Source organism: Dermacentor andersoni, chromosome 3, assembly GCF_023375885.2.
Source record: "Dermacentor andersoni chromosome 3, qqDerAnde1_hic_scaffold, whole genome shotgun sequence".
Lineage (NCBI taxonomy): Eukaryota > Metazoa > Arthropoda > Arachnida > Ixodida > Ixodidae > Dermacentor > Dermacentor andersoni.
In genome coordinates this window covers 131,677,026-131,701,007 of record NC_092816.1, presented here as the reverse complement: position 1 = coordinate 131,701,007, position 23,982 = coordinate 131,677,026, and the positions used below count along the sequence as shown (strand labels likewise).

The following is a 23,982-nucleotide window of genomic DNA, read 5'->3' as shown; positions in this document are numbered from 1 at the left end:
TAAGCTCTGACCCGGCAAGTGTTAGTCGGCGCCAGTCATATTGACAGCGGTGGATGTGGAACATCCATTAGACTGTTTTATAACTTTATCCACACTACAATATGATTACCACGTTGAATTGCCGAAAGCTTCCCTCGGTTGTTTTCTGAAATTATAACTCATCAGAACTCTCCACTTACATCAGGATGCTTCTGACGTCTACTACATTTTAATGCACCATCGCGCAGCAATGTGCCCTCATACGTTGGTGTGCTAAGTTTTAATTTTGTTATAAGCCACAAGGCCAGGAGGCTCACGCAGCGTTAGCCAGGTTCACCCTGTCGGTCCCTGCGTGGGAGACGCCCACTGCGCGCTGACGTGTGTCCTGCAGGACCTTTATTAACGTTCTCCGAGTGGTCGGATGAAACCGCGCGGTCTGTAAGCGCGCGCGCAGCCTCGTGTGCCGCCTCGTTAAGGTTTGGGACGTCGCCGATCTTTGGTCCTAAGTGGGCCGGGAACCAGTAGATGACGTGGTTCTTAATCTCTTTCTTTGAAACCATTCTGAGAGCCTGTGCGCAGACCGTGCCATTTTGGAAAGCTCTGATAGCGGCTATGGAGTCGCTGTAGATATGGGAAAGATTTTCGTCGGTGAGCGCAACAGCGATCGCAACCTGTTCGGCCTGTTCAGGCTTCCTTGCAATTACCGTGGCTGCCTATCTTGTGGATTCGCGGCCGTCCACAACCGCCACTGCGAAAGCTTTGTTTCCCGCCTATGCCGCCGCGTCTCCAAAAGCTGAGCGTTCACGGTAATAAGGACGCCACCACTACATACAATGATATCACTAAACACTACTACCTACAACGTAGACAGTAGAGCACGCCACACCGCACGCTCACTCGAGCTCAAGCGGTTACACTCAGAATGCTACAAACAGACACATACCCCACGCAAAACAGATTACACCATTACATGCCTGAGCTCTACGACAAGTCTTATTGCACCAATTGCAATACATCCCTTAACGTATGTCATTTACTCTGGCCGTGCTCGCAAGCTCACATAAACTCCGAACCGGACAAGCGCAAGTTTGAAAAAGCGATCCGGAGCGAAGAACTCGCTCCCCAACTCTGGGCCGTCCAGCAGGTCCACGACGCCGCCAGGAAACTCAACCTCCCGGTTCCGTCGTGGGAGACGCCCATTCCATGAGAGCCCAAAGCTCTCGTGGCCTGCAGGACCAGAATAAAGTTGATTTCCTTCCTTCCTTCCTTATTAAAGTTTGTACAATCCACTCCAATTCAGTTTAAGAATATTTTACAAGCGAACGCTTCTAGGCGAATGCCTTGCAGTGGGTAAGGGTCATTACCTAATTGCGAACGAGAAGAAGACGGACACGTCTCCGAGTCTGGCTGCTGTTATCGTTGGTTGTTCCTCACTCATTCGGGCCGCGTCATCGGCGTAATGGTAAGTACGGGGCTTACGGGGATAAGTCCTTACACTCGCAGTCCCTACACCATAGCATAATGAGCCCGATATCACGTTTGATTTTCGTTTGAAGCTCCGCATTAAGGGCAGTCCTCGTACAGGCGCCTCGAACGGCTAAGCCTTGATAGTACAACCGGCTCGCAACAGCAAGCTGGCTGTAGCCAATAGCTGTGTAGCTGGTTGTAGCCGGCGGGCAGCAGTCGTTCTCGTCACAATTAGTGCACAATCGTGTACGCGAGATTACACGAGGAAGGAGATTCTTATGTTGGAAAAAGTGGAAGAAATGGGGTAAAGTGCAGCGCAGTAACTCTCTCAGTAGAGGACACCTCAACCGCGCTGCGCTGGGGGAGAAGGGAATGAAAAGATTACACGAGGCCTAGGATCACCCCGCGAGTGGCGATAGGGAAAGGGCGCGACATTTCCCCGCTTCAAATCGCACAGTGGGACGCCGCCACAAGTTTGAACGACTCTCCGACACGACGCATAAAGCAAGGGGCCAAGATAGACAGGAGTGCCGTCCAGCCTCAAACGGGCCCGTATTGACAAAACAGCTGTCGCGTTAGGATTACTCCAAAGAGAAAATGCCGGCCAATTCGGATTCTGGACATACTATTGGCGAAGGCAGCCAACCAATGGAAATACGCACTTACGAACGAGAAACGTTGGGAACTCGAGCCCTGGTATTCTGTATTTTAAGCTCTGGGTCGACAGAGTGCCCTATGGACGATCACAGGAAAACCTGTCAGGGCGGGTTCATGCGAAATGTGATCGCACATGTAATGCGGGAAAGTAACTCCGGCGTGCTAGCCCTGTCCACCATGCCCCCCCACGACGGGGATTCCCAGACTTTCGTATTGATAAATGGCTGTCCGCACGTGCGAGCTGGGGAAGAGGTGAAGGAAGGCACCTCGGTTATAACAGTATTCGTAATAAACGCGTTTTTAAAGTTGTTATGAAATCATTCGTTTGTAATAACAGCAGATACTACGCTTCAACTCATGTACATCCTTGCAAGTTTTTTTTAATAACAGTTTTAGCAGAGCCTTATGGTATGCCGCGAGCGTTAGCGTATACCGGCTGCCACGACTGTGCATGGGCGGAGGTTAGCGGGCGCCGGTCTAAGTTTATCGGAACGCTCCTCGGTGTACCGTGTTTGCGCAACAACACGGCAGCTCAGGCTGCCCGCACCGTTCCTAATTCGCCCATGATACTTGCTCACCGCCGTAATAGCAAGAAATAGATGGCGAAATCGGCCGTCGCTTACTCTTATCTCACGCTGAGGACAAACTATAAGCGCTATTTTGCAGTTGTTGTTCAGATTGGTTGCTTGTTTTGACGCTGCTATCCCTATAAGAAGGACCTAGAAGGGCGGCGCGCGCTGACGCGGCCCGATTTCGGAGGCCATAGCCGCGGAAAAGTACCGACCTCCATCAGTAGGAATGCATTCTGCTACGTTGTTCACGTCAGGAGCCCCCATCGCCGTTACAAGACCGCTGACACGCCATGCTCTCGACGCTCGCGCAATATTATCAAAAAACAAAAGGCGAGCGCGTGCGTCATGTGACTTCGATTAACGTGACTTAACGAAATCGTACGCTTTATTTATACGCGTGGTCTAGCCGACATCGCATAGTAACCATCAGAATGCGCCTATGCAATACCTTAACTGGAAAGCAACTGTCGCAGTATGCATAGGAATGTCCTCCCGCTTGAACTGTTCCTAAGTGCCGATGCCAGCCACTGGTGATGTCGGACATGTTAGTGAAGATGATCGGTAAGTGTAGCGAACAGCACTTGTCATAAGCTCTGTGAATGCGGCCCCTGAACCACAGTTAACGCCTCTAAGCTCTCAGATATATTGCCCTCATCTCGGCGCAGACATATCGCTACTGGAAAGTACGTATACTGTGCAGTAAAGCGGTACATTACGAGCTTAAGAAAATCACGGTAGATGCCTTCACACACGTTTATTTCAGCAGCGCTGTCAGATTGTATGAGCCCCATGATCCAATATTCTCACTTTCAACGAGGTTATTTACGTAGTATAGCTACAGTGTGTATTGAGAATCGCAGTGCTTACTTTTAAAACCGGAGATATTCATAAGCAAACGGTTAAGGTTACGTGTGACTGCTTTGTGTTTAATATACTGCTATTGATGTGGCATCTCAGCTTGCTGGTCTCATGCATTCGCTCGATGGAAGCGATTTTAATCGGTATGTCATTTTCTTGGGTACTTCACCTCACACTCTCGAATTTGGTTTTCTGGCTTCGATGCTGCGCCGACGCATGTAAACAAAATATTTGGCGTAATTAGTTGGTTTTGAATTATACACCCCTGCGGCTGTGATACGGACACTACTCTGAACGAGCGTAGTGATTTCGTTCTTGTTTTATTTGTTAGTTCGCTTGTGTGTCTATATAGAACAAATGTGTTTGCGGGAAGTCTGATGTTTTCGTATTTGGGGCCAAGACAGGCGTTCCGACCGAATCTATGGCCATATAAGTGAGAGGGGCAGGTGCGAGAGGGGTTTGGGGAAAGCGATCTGCACCCTTTGAGTTCACGGTATACGCCCAGTGTTGTGCGCTTCCTTGTGTGCCTCAGTGCATGCGCACGTACCTGTGGCCCGGAGGCTCAAGGACGTGCTACAGCTGGAACCGAGCGACGAGACACTATATGCGAAAGTGAGAGACAACTGTGCGGACCAGTTGTGTGGCTTTGTCCTGCGCACTGCAAGCACTCGTTTTGTAATTAAATAAAATGTGTGCTCGTATCAGCAATGAGCGCGCCCGTGCGCTAATTTCGCCATCGCTAACGTTGTACAACTACACCACAAATGCATAATGCAGCCCGCGCCAAAAAATAAAAAAGTTAGAGAAAAAGAAAGAGTGGTGTAGCCTTGCTTTTTCAGTTTAGCAAATGTTTCAACGGCTGACGCTATAATGGTTGCATCATGAAGTATAGAGCCGTTTCTTCGTGCTGTGAACAGAAACTTCCAACTCAATGACCACATCAAGGGAGGGAGCTTTAGTTGATCACGTATTGACCAAGAGGAGTAAAATAGCTGTAAATGTGATGATACATTACGTTAGCATAAGCTGTCTCCTGCTCGTCGTCACGGGCAGCGAATCCAGAATCGGCATAAGCAATCGTGAGATCGAGTCACAACAGACATATACAAACTCGCGCATCGTGTTCTAACGCACCACGGCCATTTCTAACGCACCCCGCCGATGAGATGCTAGCGCATTCACATAGCCATCAGACATTGCTACTTCTGCAACAAGTTCAGAGCGAAAAAGCAGAAGGAGTCTGTGGCAGCAAAACGGTATACCTAAATTGCTATTGGTCTGCGACGCCGCGTCCCGAACTGCGCCTCGACGGAGCAGAGCGGGCGTATCGGAACGCCTGCTGCCGCGATGGCGCTCCAGGCGCTACATGAGGGGAGAGGGCGCCGCCGCGACGCCACGTCACCAGCGCGCCTCGGCGGAGCACGCAGATACGCGAGGCCACCTGCAGACGCTGTTCTCTGGTTGCTCACGTCACCTGCGCGTTCCTTGATTGCGCAAGCTATCGCCTGCGTTCCAACACCGCTTCGGTAAGACCAAATCAAAACGCTCCAAGTATCTCAACGCGCTTGCTTGCCCGCGAGGAGGTCATAACGCGAAGGACCGCTCAGCGGCGTTCAAATGGACATTAATGCTTTCTCATTCACAACTCGAAAGGAAGTGCTTAGATGTCCTCGGATTCTTTTTTATCTCTTTTTATTGCATCTCAGGAAAACCAACCTAAAGAAGCACAGCAAGACATTCCCAGCAAGTCGGCCCTGCCCGCAACCTCGCTGTCTTCAGTAGTGGTAAGGGTGCCTCAATATATACGCTCATGCGTGCATGCCCTGCGTAGCACCAACCGTGACCTCTCCGCTCGTTCGTCTCGGAAGAACAACAGTTTCTTTTGTATCGTAAACAGCTCGGATACCATTCGCGGTGGTTGGTCCAACGCGACACAATCTTGAAAGCTGACCTGAAAAGGGAAGTCTTCGAGGACATTATCAAGGATAAACTTTCGTTTTTAGATGACAACTGTAAATGCCGAAATTATTGGCTGACCATACCACTCTATCCAAGGTTTGATTCGAAGAAAGATCATTGGAGCTTCAATAGCTATGTGTCAACTCGTTGATTACGAACGGGACCGTGGGAGGCTCGATTAAACAAATATGGAACTCATCCAAGTGAGGAGGTACATCGGCGCCCACAGTGGCTAAGCCGAACATCATTTTTATCCTATAAGCACGCTGGAAATTGCCCTAAACACAGTTCAAAAAGTGTAGGTATGATAATTAAGCGATTTTTCACGCTGTCATTGGCAGAGTACTTACCCGAAGCAGCCACGTGCTAACTTCCGCGGCACCGACACCGCGAATATCCCATGACGGATAAGTTTGGCTATATGCTTCCCGAAGGGGGGGTCGAGTTAAGGATAATTCGGAATACGCGACAAAACTAAGCTACGTAAAGTGCTACTCCACGTCACAAATGTTTCTAGCTGGTGACTTCCGCATAGTATAAGAGTCTGCCGTCATCATGGCACCTCCTTAGGACAAACTTCGCAAAAACCTTCGGTCACCTCGCGCCGTGCAATGCGCCGCGCACTCACGCTGGTGCGAAATTTCGGCGAGACGAGAATATCGCCCGTTAGGTATCACGCAGGTTTACGCCTATTGAAATCGCAGCCTCGTGTTTGAGAAACACCAGAATGCGGAGGAGGAGGAGGAGGAGGGGGCTGTTGGCAAAACTAATTGTAACCCCCCTTGGATGTGCTTAACGTGCGCGTAATGTTTGGTGCACACGTGTTCTTGCACGCGACATACTCCCCGACGAAGCTGTCGCAGCAGGCAATCGAGCTCGCGACCCTCGTGCTCTACCCCACAGCGTTGCATAGCCACAGAGCAGAGCATCCCCGCGTGAGCCTGCTGGTGCCCGATTGCGGCTTTTTTCGCCATGGCGCGCGCTGCGAGACCCGTTGCGTGTTTACACGGCGTAAATGAACCGCTATGGCGTAAGTACCACAGTTGATGCTCAGCCGTCGCGATATATGCGCTGGTCGATCGAGATGCGGGTTGAGACACGAGACACAAGAGCAGGCGCAGCTAAAAACTGCCGCTTGGTCGATGGGTATAGAAGGTTCGCGAGAAGTGCACATGGGAAGCATGGAGTATTTCCCCGACAAGACACACTCTGTGGCACGTGCAGCCCGGTTCTCCAGCACCGCAATTTTCTCAGTACGATTAACTCGCTAAACTAGAATTAAAAAAAAAATCGCGCACCTCATGTTCGCTTGGCTTCCTTCCGGGCAGGCTGTATGCTTACGAACGACACGCACGTTCGAGAACATGCCCGTGCGCGGGAACCTGGTGACCGACCAGAAACGCCAGGAGAGATAGCAAGGAGGCTGGCGGCATAACCTGTGAAGTTGTGAGACGGTATCCGGAATGCCTTCGAGAAAACTGTAAACCAGAAAGATGAAGTAAAAACTAATCTTTCGCGTGCAAACTTCTCGCATAGTGCATAGAAAATTAGAAATGGTCGAGTCAACCTATACGTTTTCATAAAGCCACGTTCCAGAGTATGAAACGTGGCGAATGCCAGCGTCTCACGGAGCACAGCTTGTACAGATCGCGGACTCCCGTGCACTAAATGTATGCGCAGTGCGTGGCAGAAGTGTGCAAAATTGATGATGCATCGACGCGCTGCTCCCCCACCATGAAGACAGAAATATTGCGGGGCACCCGAGATAAACAACTTTGCATTTCCACTTATGGAGCTTCGTCTTACGCCATTATTAATAGCGATAATAATAATAATAATAATAATAATAATAATATAATAATAATAATAATAATAATAATAATAATAATAATAATAATAAAATCCTGTGCAGGTGAGTGGTTCCAACAGCGCCGCTCCCTCGGCGCGTCGTACGCGCCGGCAGCGGCGTCCGCAAGTCATGTCGCTCACCGTGGGCGGCGTCCTGTTCGGAATCCTCGTAAGCGCCGTGCTGGCCATGCTGTTCTTGAAGCCGGCAGAAAGGGCGCAGAAGGAAACGACGGTGAGCGGCACCATATATGCGCCGGCATCTATGTGGCGCGGTGTTTCGTATCGATGTTATAACAGCGCGCGAAGGACAGGACGAACAGGAGGACACGCGAACGATATAAGAAAATATGAAATCACACGTGCGTGTGTTTCTTCCTACATTTGTCCCGCCCTTCTCGTTCTTGTAATTTCCGCGTCAACGGCATAGTGTTGGCTACTTCCGCTTTAGAGGGACGAGAATGATGGCCTTCCAGCTTTTCTTGCTGTCGTGATCATGCAATGCAAGCCATTTAGATTTGTTGGAACAGGGATTGAGACAGAGTCTATAAAATTGAAATCGAACTTTCAATTTCAGTGGTTATAGTCAATGTTGAGGGTAAAATAAAAACAAAATGAACTGGATATTTCTTATTGAGAACGGTGACAAGGCAAAAGCTTTGTATCCCTTTTATTCGTTGCCGGGCATTCACACGTTAAGGTTTACGACCACATTAGACCGCCTGTACCTCTGAACACGTGGCAAGGCCGTCGAGATACGGGCCAAAGCCGCAGGGGCGGTAGCAAGCCACTGCGGCGGACGATAACCGCTCACGTGCTGTTGTGTGCCTCGATTAAACACAACGTTGGCGGACCGGTTTCTACGAAAGTACCAATATCATCATCATCATCATCATCATCATCATCATCATAATAATCCTGGTTACGCCCACTGCAGGGCAAAGGCCTCTCCCATACTTCTCCAACAACCCTGGTCATGTACTAATTGTGGCCATGTCGTCCCTGCAAACTTCTTAATCTCATCCGCCCACCTAACTTTCTGCCGCCCCCTGCTACGCTTCCTTTCCCTTGGAATCCAGTCCGTAACCCTTAATGACCATCGGTTATCTTCCCTTTCCATAGCTCGTTGCGTCATCCTCAATATGAGTAGAACCCTTTTCGTAAGCCTCCAGGTTTCGGCCCCGTAGGTGAGTACTGGTAAGGCACAGCTATTATACACTTTTCTTTTGAGGGATAATGGCAACCTGCTGTTCATGATCTGAGAATGCCTGCCAAACGCACCCCAGCCCATTCTTATTCTTCTGATTATTTCCGTCTGATGATCCGGATTCGCCGTCACTACCTGCCCTAAGTAGATGTATTCCCTTACCACTTCCAGTGCCTCGCTACCTATTGTAAACTGCTTTTCTCTTCCGAGACTGTTAAACATTGCCTTAGTTTCCTGCAGAAAAATTCTTAGACCCACTCTTCTGCTTTGCCTCTCCACGTCAGTGAGCATGCATTGCAATTGGGAGCATGCATTGCAAGGCAATATCATCAGCTAATGGCAAGTTACTAAGGTATTCTCCATTAACTTTTATCCCCACTTCTTCCCAATCCAGGTCTCTGAATACTTCCTGTAAATACGCTGTGAATAGCATTGGAGAGATCGTATCACCCTGCCTGACGCCTTTCTTTATTGGGATTTTCTTGCTTTCTTTATGGAGGATTACGGTGGCTGTGGAGCCGCTATAGATATCCTGCAGTATTTTTACATACGGCTCGTCTACACCCTGATTCCACAATGCCTCCATGACTGCTGAGGTTTCGACAGAATCAAACGCTTTCTCGTAATCAATGAAAGCTATATATAAGGGTTGGTTATATTCCGCACATTTCTCTATCACCTGATTGATAGTGTGAATATGGTCTATTGTTGAGTAGCCTTTACGGAATCCTGCCTGGTCCTTTGCTTGACAGAAGTCTAAGGTGTTCCTGATTCTATTTGCGATTACCTTAGTAAATAGTTTGTAGGCAATTGACAGTAAGCTGATCGGCCTATAATTTTTCAAGTCTTTGGCGTTTCCTTTCTTATGGATTAGGATTATGTTAGCGTTCTTCCAAGATTCCGGTACGCTCGAGGTCATGAGGCATTGTGTATACAGGGTGGCCAGTTTCTCTAGAACAATCTGCCCACCATCCTTCAACAAATCTGCTGTTACCTGATCCTCCCCAGCTGCCTTCCCCCTTTGCATATCTCCCAAGGCTTTCTTTACTTCTTCCGGCGTTACATGTGGGATTACGAATTCCTCTAGACTATTTTCTCTTCCATTATCGTCGTGGGTGCCACTGGTACTGTATAAATCTCTATAGAACTCCTCAGCCACTTGATCTCATCTATATTAGTAATGATATTGCCGGCTTTGTCTCTTAACGCATACATCTGATTCTTGCCAATTCCTAGTTTTTTCTTCACTGCTTTTAGGCATCCTCCGTTCCTGAGAGCATGTTCAATTCTATCCATATTATACTTATGCCACTGGTACTGTATAAATCTCTATAGAACTCCTCAGCCACTTGATCTCATCTATATTAGTAATGATATTGCCGGCTTTGTCTCTTAACGCATACATCTGATTCTTGCCAATTCCTAGTTTTTTCTTCACTGCTTTTAGGCATCCTCCGTTCCTGAGAGCATGTTCAATTCTATCCATATTATACTTCCTTATGTCAGCTGTCTTACGCTTGTTGATTAACTTCGACAGTTCTGCCAGTTCTATTCTATCTGTAGGGTTAGAGGCTTTCATACATTGGCGTTTCTTGATAAGATCTTTCGTCTCCTGCGATAATTTACTGGTATCCTGCCTAACGGAGTTATTACCGACTTCTATTGCAGACTTCTTAATGATGCCCATAAGATTGTCGTTAATTGCTTCAACACTAAGGTCCTCTTCCTGTGTTAAAGCCGAATACCTGTTCTGTAGCTTGACCCAGAATTCCTCTATTTTCCCTCTTACCGCTAACTCATTGATCGGCTTCTTATGTACCAGTTTCTTCCGTTCCCTCCTCAAGTCTAGGCTAATTCGAGTTCTTACCATCCTATGGTCACTGCAGCGCACCTTGCCGAGCACGTCCACACCTTGTATAATGCCAGGGTTAGCGCAGAGTATAAAGTCTATTTCATATCTAGTTTCGCCGTTCGGGCTCCTCCACGTTCACTTTGGGCTAACCCGCTTGCGGAAGAAGGTATTCATTATCCGCATCTTATTCTGTTCTGCAAGGTCTACGAATAACTCTTCTCTGCTATTCCTAGTGCCTATGCCATATTCCCCCACTGCCTTGTCTCCAGCCTGCGTCTTGGCTACCTTGGCATTGAAGCCGCCCATCAGTATAGTGTATTTTGTTTTCACTCTACCCATTGCCGATTCCACGTCTTCATAGAAGCTTTCAACTTCCTGGTCATGATGACTGGATATAGGGGCGTAGACCTGTACAACCTTCATTTTGTACCTCTTATGAAGTTTCACAACAAGACCTGCCACCCTCTCGTTAATGCTATAGAATTCCTGTATGTTACCAGCTATATTCTTATTAATCAGGAATACGACTCCTAGTTCTCTTCTGTCCGCTAAGCCCCGGTAGCAGAGGACGTGTCCGCTTTTTAGAACTGTATATGCTTCTTTTGGCCTCCTAACTTCACTGAGCCCTGGTATATCCCATTTACTGCCCTCTAATTCCTCCAATAGCACTGCTAGACTCGCCTCACTAGATAACGTTCTACTGTTAAACGTTGCCAGGTTCATATTCCAATGGCGGCCTGTCCGGTATTGAGTACCAATATACGCTTCTCTATAAAAGAAAATGCCGTTTAAAAGCAAAGCAAGAAAGCGCGCCCTGTGACATTAGCCATTATATTCGTGCCTGCATGCATAGCTTTTGCCTCCATGGTTCTAAATTTTCCACACTGCAAAATGTATTCGCTCGCATCACTGGGTATGCGCTGCGTAAGACAGCTTACGTCGTAGGAATCCTGCATTTCAAGTGAGTCTCGTCGCATGCACACAAACTTCGCGCGTCAGGATTACATTATACTGTTTACGCATGCCTGCGACAACCGATAAATACACCCACCATTGCAAGTCATGAGGGGACACTAAAGAGAAGAAATTTTTGAGTTATTTTAGCGAGTGATTAGTAAATTGGTAATTAGTAATATCCACGCTTACCGCGCGACGACGCGCGACGACGCTGCTTTTAGGTTCTCGCACGAGCTTGCGGTCACGTCATTGATTTTGACGACGTCTGCCGGGACCTATAGTTAATTTCTATTCCGTAACGATGGAACCACACTGCACCGCGAAAGAACCAAACACTGGTCTCAGAAAGTTTCAGGGTCCTTACCGGCGCCAAAAGCGGGCCAAACACGAGAAAACGTATTGCAGTCAGTGACGTCAAACAGGCGTACCGGTGTTTCTCTCCGGACGCAACATTCGACAAAAGGTTCTTTTCGTTTTCTCTTCTATTATTCAACTTATTAACCCGAAATTGGTGAGTGTTCAACTTATACTCTATCAGTCTAAACGAATTTAATGTTTCGGGTTTCAGGCAGCAGAAGCACCGTGACCATTTGTAGTGATCCATGCCGTCGGCGATTGTGCTAGCTGCTGGCCGGTATATAGACATGGTAATATGCACGTAGATCGGGAGCCCTTGAAACGTTGCCAGGGATAGGTTCATAGCAGCGAAGGGAGTTGCTTTCTGGCGAAGACCTCATATGACGTGCTCTGACAGCTATGCAAACCTAACTTTTGCACTGTTTTGCTTTATCCGAGTTGGGATGAAACAACCGAATGCGGAGATGATTAGAGACGCAAAGAAGACCAAGTGGGGAGGATGTTGCCAGACTTCTGAGCTGAACAAGCGCACCACATCGTAACCGCCGGCCCAATTCACCGTTGCTAGTGATCGTCGGTGGTGTGCATCCCCTTTCAGCATCCTGCAACTTATGCTCTTATATCTGTTATCCTATAAGAAATGGTACGCCAAAGACTTGAAAAATTATAGAACGATCACCTTACTGTCCGCTACCTACAAAGTATTTGCTAAGGTAATCGCAAATAGAATCAGGAACGCCTTAGACTTCTGTCAACCAAAGGACCAGGCAGGATTCCGTAAAGGCTACTCAACAATAGACCATATTCACACTATCAATCAGGTGATAGAGGAATGTGCGGAATATAACCAACCCTTACATATAGCTTTCATTGATTACGAGAAAGCGTTTGATTCAGTCGAAAGCTCAGCAGTCATGGAGGCATTACGGAATCACGGTGTAGACAAGTCGTATGTAAAAATACTGAAAGATATCTCTAGCGGCTCCACAGCAACCGTGGCCTTCCATAAAGAAAGCAACAAAATCCCAATAAAGGAAGGCGTCAGGCATGGAGATACGATCTCTTCAATGGTGAGATCGCGTGTTTACAGGAGGTGTTTACAGGAGGTATTCAGACACCTGGATTGGGAAGAATTGGGGATAAGAGCTATTGGAGGATACCTTAGTAATTTGCGATTCGCTGATGATATTGCCTTGCTTAGTAACTGAGGGGACCAACTGCAATGCATGCTCACTGACCTGGAGAGGCAAAGCAGAAGAGTGGGTCTAAAAGTTAATCTGCAGAAAACTAAAGTAATGTTTAACAGTCTCAGAAGAGAACAGCAGTTTACGATAGGTTGCGAGGCACTGGAAGTGGTAAGAGAATACATCTACTTAGGGCAGGTAGTGACCGGGGATCCCGATAATGAGACTGAAATAATCAGAAGAATGAGAATGGGCTGGAGTGCGTTTGGCAGGCATTCTCAAATCATAAACAGCAGGTTGCCATTATTCCTCAAGAGAAAAGTGTATAACAGCTGTGTCTTACCAGTACTCACCTACGGGGCAGAAACCTGGAGGCTTACGAAAAGGGTTCTACTTAAATTGAGGACGACGCAACGAGCGATGGAAAGAAGAATGATGGATGTAACGTTAAGGGATAAGAAAAGAGCAGATTGGGTGAGGGAACAAACGCGAGGTAATGACATCTTAGTTGAAATCAAGAAAAAGAAATGGGCATGGGCAGGACATGTAATGAGGAGGGAAGATAATCGATGGTCAATAAGGGTTACCGACTGGATTCCAAGGGAAAGGAAGCGTAGCAGAGGGTGGCAGAAAGTTAGGTGGGCGGATAAGATTAAGAAGTTTGCAGGGACAACATGACTAGAATTAGTACATGACTGGGGTAGTTGGAAAAGTATGGGAGAGGTCTTTGCCCTGCAGTGGGCGTAACCAGGCTGCTCCTGCTGCTGATGATGATTTGTTATTTTGAATTCACCGAACTCAGCTGACTTGTTAAGCGAAAGTGTACATGGAATGCTTATTAATCCTGCAAAGCTGGTTTTATTAGTACGCGCGCTTTGTTTGCCAGAAGGGTTCGGTTTTCCTTGCGTGGAATTCTGGAAATTTTCTCACCATATTGCGAGGCAATTTTCACTACTCCGTGAAAGTTTATTCGCGCTTACATCAAAAGTAGTAAAAAGGCACTAAAGGAGGACTATTACGTTGAGCTGAATTGCTAAATTACGAATGCGAAATACCAATAGGTCAGCTTTATCGTGAGTGCGCAGGCAAAAAAGAAAAGAGGGATGGCGACTCCACCTTGAGGCTCCACCCTCTCCTCATATGACGTTATGGATTTTGAGAACGAGACTAAATGTTAACCAATAAACAATGATTGCACTCTGCATTCTAAGGGACCAAAGGCCGAGCCTACTAAGCTTTCAAATGCTAAAGAAATGACTCTAGAACGTCGCAAATCCTTAAGTCGCAAGTCCTTAAGGAAATCCGTGAAGAAAGAAAGGACACTAACGATCAAATTTAATTAGCTTTCTTAAGTCAACAAAAGAATGTAGATGTACTGCGTGGCATGCAAATGAGGAATCCATGGATGGAATACTTCTCTGACAATATCTTTTAAAAGTTTTTTTTAGGTTGTCAGTTACTTAAGCAAGCAATTTGCCTACCCTCAAGGTCACACAGCCGCCGGACGGATGCCTCACGGTCGACTGCCGCTTCGTCGCCGACGAGTTGCTTCAAGCGATGAACCAGAGTGCACAACCGTGCGACGACTTTTACGAGTACATGTGCGGCAACTACAGTGGTCCCGAGGCGAACATGTTCTCGGCGGTAAGCCTAATGGTGTCCTAGCGCTACGCTATTGAGAATCTCAGCTCACCTGCGCTCATGAACAGATCGATTTTTCGTTAGCGCACTCCAAAGCTTCTCGATACACGTATGAGACAAGCATCGTGATGTCAGACGAGATACGTCGCGGTAATGCGCGGGCATATGCTTCAGCCGCGACATTTTGGGCTACTGGCGTATTCCTGTGAACGTATACAGGCCGTATACAGCTCGTGCCAGCAACTTTGCGGATGCTTGCGCAACGTCCGAGGCAATGCGCGCCAAAGTGAGAGCACTCACTAGAGAGTGGAGGTATAGTTGCGTTGCAGCTGTGGACCTACCACTTTGACTAGAAGTTACATGACACGACGGTGGCTTTACGTCTTAGCTTTTACGATGAGTTGCAAGCCGGTAGGTTGAGAAATTAACAGTTTGATATGTTACGTCAGATTACACGCATACGTCCTTACAAACATGAAATCCGCTCACGTTAACGTTGATGTAATCTTGCCCTTGCTTCTTTAAAGTCAGTGTCGTTTATTGTCTCAACGGATAGCTGCCCTTGTCTTTTATTTAGTCATCACCAGCTTAAATAGGCCCCCTGCTGGACAGAGGGTTCCTCGAAAAATATCTTATTGCCGCTATCCAGCAGTGAATCAATCGTAGCTGGTCACATTCCCACAAATGCTCCTACTCCATTGCACCACGTGGGTGTTACCGTCGCATCGCGGAAATGCGGCCGCAGAGCGTCATGGTCAAGGATGGGATTGAGGAGGAGCATATGGGAAATGTAGTGGATGCCATGAGGTGCACATTATGCAGCGACCTACCAAGCTGCGTCGTCTTGCGCTACCCACTTCGTGCAGCGTACGCAGTCTATTGTCCTTGACTTTGTTGGTTAGCTGGTCACGAAAGCGGATGATCGTTGTCGTTGTACAGTTTCAGAATAGGGAATGTAAGCAACCGTAAAGGCTTTGCAGGCGTGAGAAATATTTAATGCCAAAATCGTTTGTCTAGAATTGCCCTTCTTTATACACCCACTTTCTGTTCACTGCGCATGCTTCGGGCGTTGTCGGGTCTCTTTGGTTTACGTACGATATATGCTAACTAATGTGGCGAGTTGAACACAGATGGCTTTTGTTCGCATGAAGAAGTGTTGGCGAGTATCATGGCTTCCACGGTTGCCACCTCGGCACGGAATTTTGTTATAGCGCTGTTCTCGCTGTCTTCGATCGGAAATAAATGACAAGCTAAGCTATACCTTTTTCTCGGCTTATCTGAATCACGAATTACGAGTATAGGTTATCAAACCACTTTATGAGGTCGTTCCGTGACTGTGGCGCTTACAGCTATAGGCCTGGCGAGTTGCACCGCCATGGAATCGGCCCGTTGGATTCAAATGAATTGCTTTGGCTTGGACAGCCTTAACACCAGGCAACGGATGGCGGCAGACTGCTTACCTTTCTGTGAATTTACGTTCGCGTACGTTAAACCAGAGTCGCACTTGCCCTAGCCAGAGTCTTTGGCAACGGCACATCGGGTACACCAGTCCTACCCACCGACGTCATTCGAAGAGCTATCCATCGCAGAAGAAGCATCAACAAAACCATTTAATTACACTGATATGCTACAGCGTTAGAAAAAAAGCAGTAGACACTTCCTCCTGAGCCGCAAGGAAGTCCCCCCCCCCCTCCCCCCCTTCGCTTGGCGACAATTACAAAATAATCCTTTAGCCTGTATATTCACGCTTTCATCTCTTCTACCGTATACAATATCCCTAACATTGCCCCTTCTGTGGAGCAATGCCTACAGTATATCACTGCACCTGGGAATGCCCATGCCCTAAGGGCTACCTTCCTATTCCTTCACCCTCGCCTTCCGGCTGGGAGACAGCGCTGACCGGCTGAGAGCCACAGGACCAGCGACGGCTCGTACATCGGGCGCACTGAATGGCGTCAGCCATTGGGGCCACGAAGTAGGGGCTCCACCCTACGAGGACGATATCCCATTTTAATAACAGTAAATGTTTCTTTCTGTGTCTATTCATCCCGCGCACATGGCGATAACGCAAAGTGCTTGAAATTAACTTGCATAGGGCCTCGTAGACCAGTCTGTGGCCGTTGAACGGGGTTTTGCTTCGCCGCTACCACTCACATCCTGATATGCGCATTCGCTTGCTCGCTGCCTCGCATTGATTAGGCGTCCGCTCAACGACACACCGCGTGTGTGAGCAAGAGAGAGAGAAAGAGAGAGAAGGATAGAGAAATAAACTTTGCAAGAACCAAGTCACCATGCAGCGTGACGACATGTTTCGGGCTTGTGGATTGGTTACTTTCGTTACAGCGTGCCTCCACGATGGGTCGCGTTATTCGCAGACGAAATATAGTGAGCGCTCGGCGAGTATTCGGTCGGGTTGCTTTATCCGCAGGTGGAGGAGACTATCCGAAGTTCTCTGAAGGCACTGCTCAAGTCCACGAAAGTCCCCGAAACTGGCCAGGACGCCTGGGAAAAAGCAGCCGGCATGTTTCAGTCTTGCATGGATCTTGACGTGACTCGGAACACTCAGGTTTGCGCGCTGTTTACGACCGATTCTCCGCTCAGCTTCGCCGGTATAGTAGCAGATTTCCGGTAACTATTCGGAGACGAACGCCTCGAGACGAATGCCAAGAGAATTTCTTTGCGAAAGTATACGCATTCTGCAAAGTGCGCTCGGCCTTCTTGGAGAAAGCGTGGACCAGAGCTCCGCCAGGGATATCGGTTACAGTTCCTCAGGGGAAAAAAAATGCTCGAACAATATGCCGGGCGTTCTTTCCTTTTTTCTGTACATAATTTTTTTTTGTTTTGCCAAGGGCAGATAGGACAATTCTAATCCTTGAACTATATTGTTCGGAGAGGCAAACATTGCAGGATAAATTGAAATGCGCAATAGAATCATGAACCAAGTTTCTCCTATTAGGCTTTATATTTTACCAGCTATCTTACGGCACATATTGCAATTAATGAATTGTAGCCAGTGATATTTCAAGGCAAATAGACTTGAAATAAATGCTTAAAATAGCACCGCTGTCGTGTTATGCCCCACCGAACTTGTGGCAAAAATGCACACCAACAATTTTTTTCTTCAAACGCCGTTTTATGCGTTTGCAGCACAATTATACAGTAACTGGAACGCCGGTGTGCTTCGTTGCACATTTTGGAAATGAATCTCTCCAAGCTGGTATCGCCCTGATAATTCGCTACAGCAGAATACACCTTGCGAAGCCATCGGCTGCAATTCATAAATTGCAATATGTGCTGAAAGTAATTAACTGAAAATCTGTTTAGTAGTCTTCATCTTATTTGTCGATTATGCATTTTCGACTTATTGTGCAAGTAATGCCAGTCCCTTCAAGTAATTCAGTTCAGTGACTAGCATTGTGATATCTGGTCACAGGCGATACCAACATATTCTGTATGCTCATAAAAAAGAACCTGGTAGAACAGAAGAAGAGAACAAGGATTTTCTTACTCAACTGGTTTTTTTTTTGGGGAGGCGGAAAGAAACGTGAGAGAAAAAGAACAACGTCTAATATCCTTACATGTTTTACAGAAGATCTGCAATACGCACGCGCTCTAGCTTGCAGACTTGTAATTCTATAGTAGCCATTAGGAGGCGAGATCGTTGCGTGTCCTCGGAAGACACTTTCCTTGTCAGGATGTGCGCCCACTATAGGCCGCCTGGGCTTTTTGCCAGCAACGTGAATTGGAGCTTCTTTCTTTTTTACGAACTCTTTTTCTCTCAGAACACGAATTTACGAATACGTGCAATGAAGTTGACTTTAAACCATTTTTTTTTTTGCGCTGTGCCCTGCGGAATCCGAGGAATGAAGTAATTATAGAAGCATGGACAGTGACTGATTCATTTCTCTCAACGCTGCATAAAAAAGAAAATCAGTGCAACTTACGCAGTGAGCTGATCATGCCTGTGCAAAAAAAAAAAAACAAAGAGAGAAAAAGCTTTTCAACGGCAAGGTTGAGTTTTCTTCGTTTCTTACCAATCATGTACCATATGTAAACTCGTTTTTCTTTCTCTTGGTTTTGCGCCAGCGGAGAAAAGCGCGCGAAATTCGGCAGCAGTTAGAGATTCGGTGAATGTTTGCGGCATTCAGATAGACTTGTTTGGCAGAAAATAATATAAGGGTATGGGGAAAGAATCGTCGCTATAACTGTACTCTACACTTTTAACTACATACTATAAGCTAGGCGTCGCGGGTCAGGTGCATTTCTGCAACATACGTACTACAATTAGGGCGGAATGCGGAAATGCCCATTTGCCGAATTCCGAGTAAGTGTCACCCTCGACGGTTATCAGTGCGGAGTTTAATATGGCGTCTGTCGTAGCCTCTGTGTATACTTTGGTACTTTAAACCCAATGGATCATTTATGAGTAATAGAAAGTGTTCAACGGTGCATGTTTTAAATTATATACCGCTGAATCCTATGCAGTCCCCAAAACAGTCTGCAATACTTTGAATACGCAAATAAGCCTTGTTACACACTTCCCATGTCCTGCCGCAGATGGCTGATCTTCGGCAATGGCTGGCTTCTCAGAGGCTCGACTTCTTCAACATCACCGAGGACCGTTCGTACGATGTCGTGGACGCGCTGGTGATGTTTTCTCTGCAGTATCACCTGCCAGCATTGTTGGCCTTCGAAGTCGACAGGATGCGCTTCTTGAACAAGAAGCGCGCTATATCGGTACGAATGGTCACAGCCTATTGTATAGAGCGCGCGTTATTACTTGCAGGGAAACTAACGCCTGAAACTAAACTGACCAAGTGTTTTGCTTTGTTTAAGAAGAGAGGATATTGTCAAGGCGGGCTGCGTGCTTTAATGCTCGCTTCTAGTTTATTTCTTCCTCTACAAAGCTAGGCCTCCAAGTTCTTCGAAACTATGAATCTTTGTAGTGGGCCTTAATCAAACACAGGACATCAGTGGGGAGCACAAAATGCCAATCAGTGTTCCTTTTGATGCGAAGGCTTCCAACGGGTCAATGATAGAAAAATCTGGCGTCTGTCCTCTGGGCAAGCGAAAAAGCCACCTCGATTGCCACTGGATGCGATGCCACGTCACTAGCGCGCCTCGACGGAGGCGAGCGGTCAAAAGCTGCTGCGTTAGCGCGCTAGGTGTTGCGTGAGGGGAGAGGGCATCGTCGCGACGCCTCATCTCCGTCGCTCTCGCAAGTCTGTGCTATCTGCGCCTTCCTTTGGTCTGCCAAAGCTCTCGCCTGCGTTTTAACCGCACCTCGGTAAGGCCAAACCAAATGGCGCAAAGCAGAAGGCCTGTGACTCTGCTTTATGACGCCATGCTACATGGACGGAAATTTTCATCGCCAAGCCCGGCGTGACGAAAGCGGTGACCTTAGTACCACCGTGGCTTACTCGGGAGCGTCTCCATTAAATTCTATGGCAGTCGGTGGAGGTAGCATTGCGCCACGGATCGAAGTGCACCGGCCTTGTGCCATTTAGGACACGTTGGCCGAGCATCTTAACGCGCTCGCTTGCCTGCGAGGGCCACCAGACATTAATGCTTTCGCATTCACAACTCATAGGATGTGCTTAGGTGCCCTCAGATTTTTTTTTAAGGCATCGAGTTGACTAGACGTCACGCTCAGGTCGTATCGCATATTGACGAATAACGATGGAAGTTAAACTTTTGCGTATTCGCGGGAGTCTATATTCAAGCGTCGTAATTTTTTTACAGCGAAAGCTGCTTTAGGCTGACTCCCAGGTCTTGTGTCCGCTGGCAACCGGTGGTGCATGTCACATGAATTGTACGATGCTTTGCGAGAAAGCAGAAAAGAGAACGTAGAAGATTCCAACTCAGCATCTATAGATTGCTAGTCCAAGGTTTCACCTCACAGCCTCTCCACCGATGCTGTAGCAGAGAAAAATTCACCTGGAGAGTGCGCTCGAGCTACTATATGATACGCTGATGCGCTCTGACTGGCCTGATACGAAGTTCGGTGGGTTATCCATGTAAAAGGGTCCTGAACTGCCCCTCGGGCTTGGCGAAGGCACACCCACCATAGCAATGAAATTTCGGTCGCACTGGGCTTCCGTAAGGGGGAGCCCACTAGTGTTCGTGCAAAACTTATGTAAATAAATATTTTTCAGACAGACAGTATACATATGGGTGCGAACGGAAATAGGCCACTCAGGCCATGCGGTACGATGAGGAACAGCCGCCTGTAACTAAGTAGCACACTATCACAGCAAACTGATGACCGACGTTACTATAGCAACAGCGACCGGAAGTATGCGTCGCCAACAGCGTCCTTCTATTTATTTGCCCTGAAAGAAGACATCCAACATTGAAGCCACGTGACGTAGCGCCATAGGTGGGGCCCCGCTACCGTCGCCGCCCTGCTTCTTCGAAATGGAACAGGTTGAAACATAATGAGAAAGATAAATTTTGCGCTCGCAGTATGTACGCTCGTAATAGATCTTCTTGAAGGATCATTTCGGCAACGTATTCCTTGGGGAGAGGGGGGGAGGGGGGGCACAATACTCGCCCCAAGGCGATTGTGAACCTTAAAGAAAAGGTGCTTCAGGGGCCCTTCATCAATTACCTATAGGGGAAGTGATCATATCGGAGGCAGCGCTTAGAAGCGAGGGGAAGTTGCGAAAGAGGATGAAGAATACATCCATGCCTTTTTCTCTATCAATGGATACGTTCTTTTCTGTAAGCAGACCATGTCTGTAACAGAAAATGAAATGAAGTGAAATGAAATGGAAATATCTCTCCAGTCCTCCGCCAAGGGGGTGTAGCATATCCGCTAACAAATAAAATTCTATTATTTGAATACGTTTTCTTATCCTCATTATCTCGACTGCGAAAGTGGCTATGTGGCATGCCACTTCTCCCGCCTTCCTATCTAGCCTGCCACTCTTGCTTTGCGTGCATTATTTGGCCATGCCGCCAGCGCAGCCGCCGCGGTAGCCTAGCGGCTATGGCGTTCCCGGCCGCGGTGACCGCATTTAGATAGGGCGAAATGCAAATACGCTCGTGCACTTACCATGTAGATGCACGTTAAACATACCCACGTAGCCAAAATTAATCCGGAGTTTTTCACTATGGTGTGCCTCATAATCAGATCGTCGTTTTGGCACGTAAAAACCCACAGTAGCCGCGCGGCCTACGTTGGTAACCAAGAGCCTGTTACAGTGGTTTCTGTCTAATCACAGTTTTACTTTTTATTCTAGAAAAAAATATTTGCTCGCGTGCATCTGTGAATGTTTACTCGGGTAATCTTCTGACTGGTGTTGTATAAGTCGCTGGCCGCTTTTGCTGTGACGATAGAGTGGATTTTTTACAAGCACTGCACCCGGAGGACACCTGTAACCGGCAAACGGAGGCCTCAGGAGAGCACCTGAGATTACAATAAAGGAGGCGGCGAAGGATCTCCGGGGCACCCAATGCGTAGCGGGGGAACCATATGCGGAAGCAGGGCGGCCCGTGGGTCGGGGCCTCGATGAGTCCCAACCCACGGAGCAGTCCGGGTTCTAGCTTTGATGTTCCCGTTGCCGCTTTGGTGTCCTGGATGCGTCGCCAATAATTAAAAATAATTACACGTTGTTACAACTAGTAAAAAACACGACTGAATAAATATAACTACGTCCAACCGCAAACTTGTGACGCTAAGTTCAGCACTACCGCGTCCCTCGACTTCTGCAACACCAGCCAGAACTTTACCGTTTACTCCGACCTATACTGCACGAAGCAATGGAAGATTTACCATGAAGATTTACCGCGATTTACTACCGAAGCACTGCTTCGCATTATGTGCAAAACTGCAACTTTTTGGTCGAAGAATGCCTACCGCCCATTTCTCCATCGTACCATGCGGTCTTACACCAGTCATCAACTACCTCTAGGGCTAGTTCGCCGTACAGCTAATTAGGCGCTCCACGCAGAGACGCCAAGTACAGCTGCACGTCTTGTTTCTCCTACTTTCTCGCTTTGGTGCTTAGGCAGTTAGCTTCCTGCTGAAGCTTTTCGTTATGCGGTGAGGATTGGTCTCGGAACTCTGCATCCCTCCGTCGTTTCCGAGGGAAAGGAAAATGACGGCTCAAGTTTGGCTGACCGGTCATCGTTCACCGTTTGTGCTTGGGTTTCACCTGCTGGAGTTTCGTCTGACCGGAGGCTGCCATGGCTCCTTTTAGCTTGGTAATGGTTCTGAAACTCGGTCCGATTGGTCACTGCAGTCCCGCGGCGACCTGTACTGAGCTATTTGGCAGGAGAAGTTGCCCTTCCTGAATCACTCCCCAATAGTCTGGTTCAGCTGCCCACCTTCATTTGCCATGTTGGTCCCGCGGTGTAAAGTCCGGTGTCTTGGATGCTGCTCTCGGGCGAGTGTAGAAATCGTAGTGAGCAGAAACGTGAGAAAGATTTATGATGCGACTTCAGTCTTTTAGGCCACAGAGTGAGTCGCTTTGGTAACCACCGCTTGTGTTCAATAAAGCCAAGCCGGGGCCCATTAATAGAGAAAGTATATGCATCTTTATCGGATATCTTGGAGCCAGCTGAAGTTGCTCCGGGCACTCCCTGTGTTATGCTACACAATTACTAAGACCACTGTAGAACACCTACTGCCATCTCCTTTCACGCGCAGCATTGCTAAGTATATATCCGAGTTTCCCGGATGTCACCATCTCTCAGTCTTGAGAGATCTCTCAATAATGGAGAGGGTGATATCCCTTGAAGTGGTGTTATTTGGTAGGCCATGTATTTTCTGCAATTACCTATAGTATACGGTCGGATACTGGGGGCCCAAGTTTGCCTCGTCCACCAATAGAAAAGGCTGGACGTAGGTCAGGGTTCGTATGAAACGCAACAGGCTCTTCCCGAATGGCAGTGGAGCCAGAGGGGCCCCAGAGCCTGTGGTTCCGGTAGGGTATGGTGGCACGGCAGAGCTTAGGCAGAGGAGCCGTCATGACCACAACGGGGCCAGGGCACACAAATTTCGACATGGAAGATTCTGAGGCGCTAGGTACACCACGAGGGTGTAACAGCTTGTCTCTATATGGGAGCGCGTCGTATCCACTGCGATTCTTTACAGAGCAGCGGCCAATTTGAATACATATAGCATATTTGATTTTAAACAAATTTAAACTGACAATGACCGGAATACTTTACAGAGATGAAAGGCAATAGTGATGTGAGTATTAGCAGCTGTCTTTAATTTTTTGGCATTGCAGAGAGCAGTGAGGTGGAGATACGAACTCGGATATTTATGCTTGCGAAAAAGAAGCGCGGCGCGTTTTTATGAGTACTCTGCAGTTTTGTTGTAGTATAGTGCCCATGGCGTATCAGGACGTGTATTTACAAAAACATCTTAGGCTCGAATTGTTCACAAAAAAAAAAAAACCCATTTCAGCCAATCTCGAGGCTGGGCATATAAATAAC

The 23,982-nt window shown here is 47.7% G+C and overlaps 1 protein-coding gene across 1 annotated transcript in view; it reads left to right on the top strand.

The window, feature by feature from the left end:
* The first annotated feature begins 7,470 nt into the window (after positions 1-7,470).
* The window catches only part of LOC126525219 (endothelin-converting enzyme 1-like), a 79,837-nt gene continuing 63,325 nt past the window's right edge, over positions 7,471-23,982 (top strand). Inside the window, exons 1-4 of the mRNA XM_072286903.1 lie at positions 7,471-7,572; positions 14,383-14,538; positions 16,964-17,101; positions 19,093-19,272. Of these exons, the coding sequence (XP_072143004.1) occupies positions 7,471-7,572; positions 14,383-14,538; positions 16,964-17,101; positions 19,093-19,272 (576 nt within the window). The remainder of the gene's footprint in view (positions 7,573-14,382; positions 14,539-16,963; positions 17,102-19,092; positions 19,273-23,982) is intronic.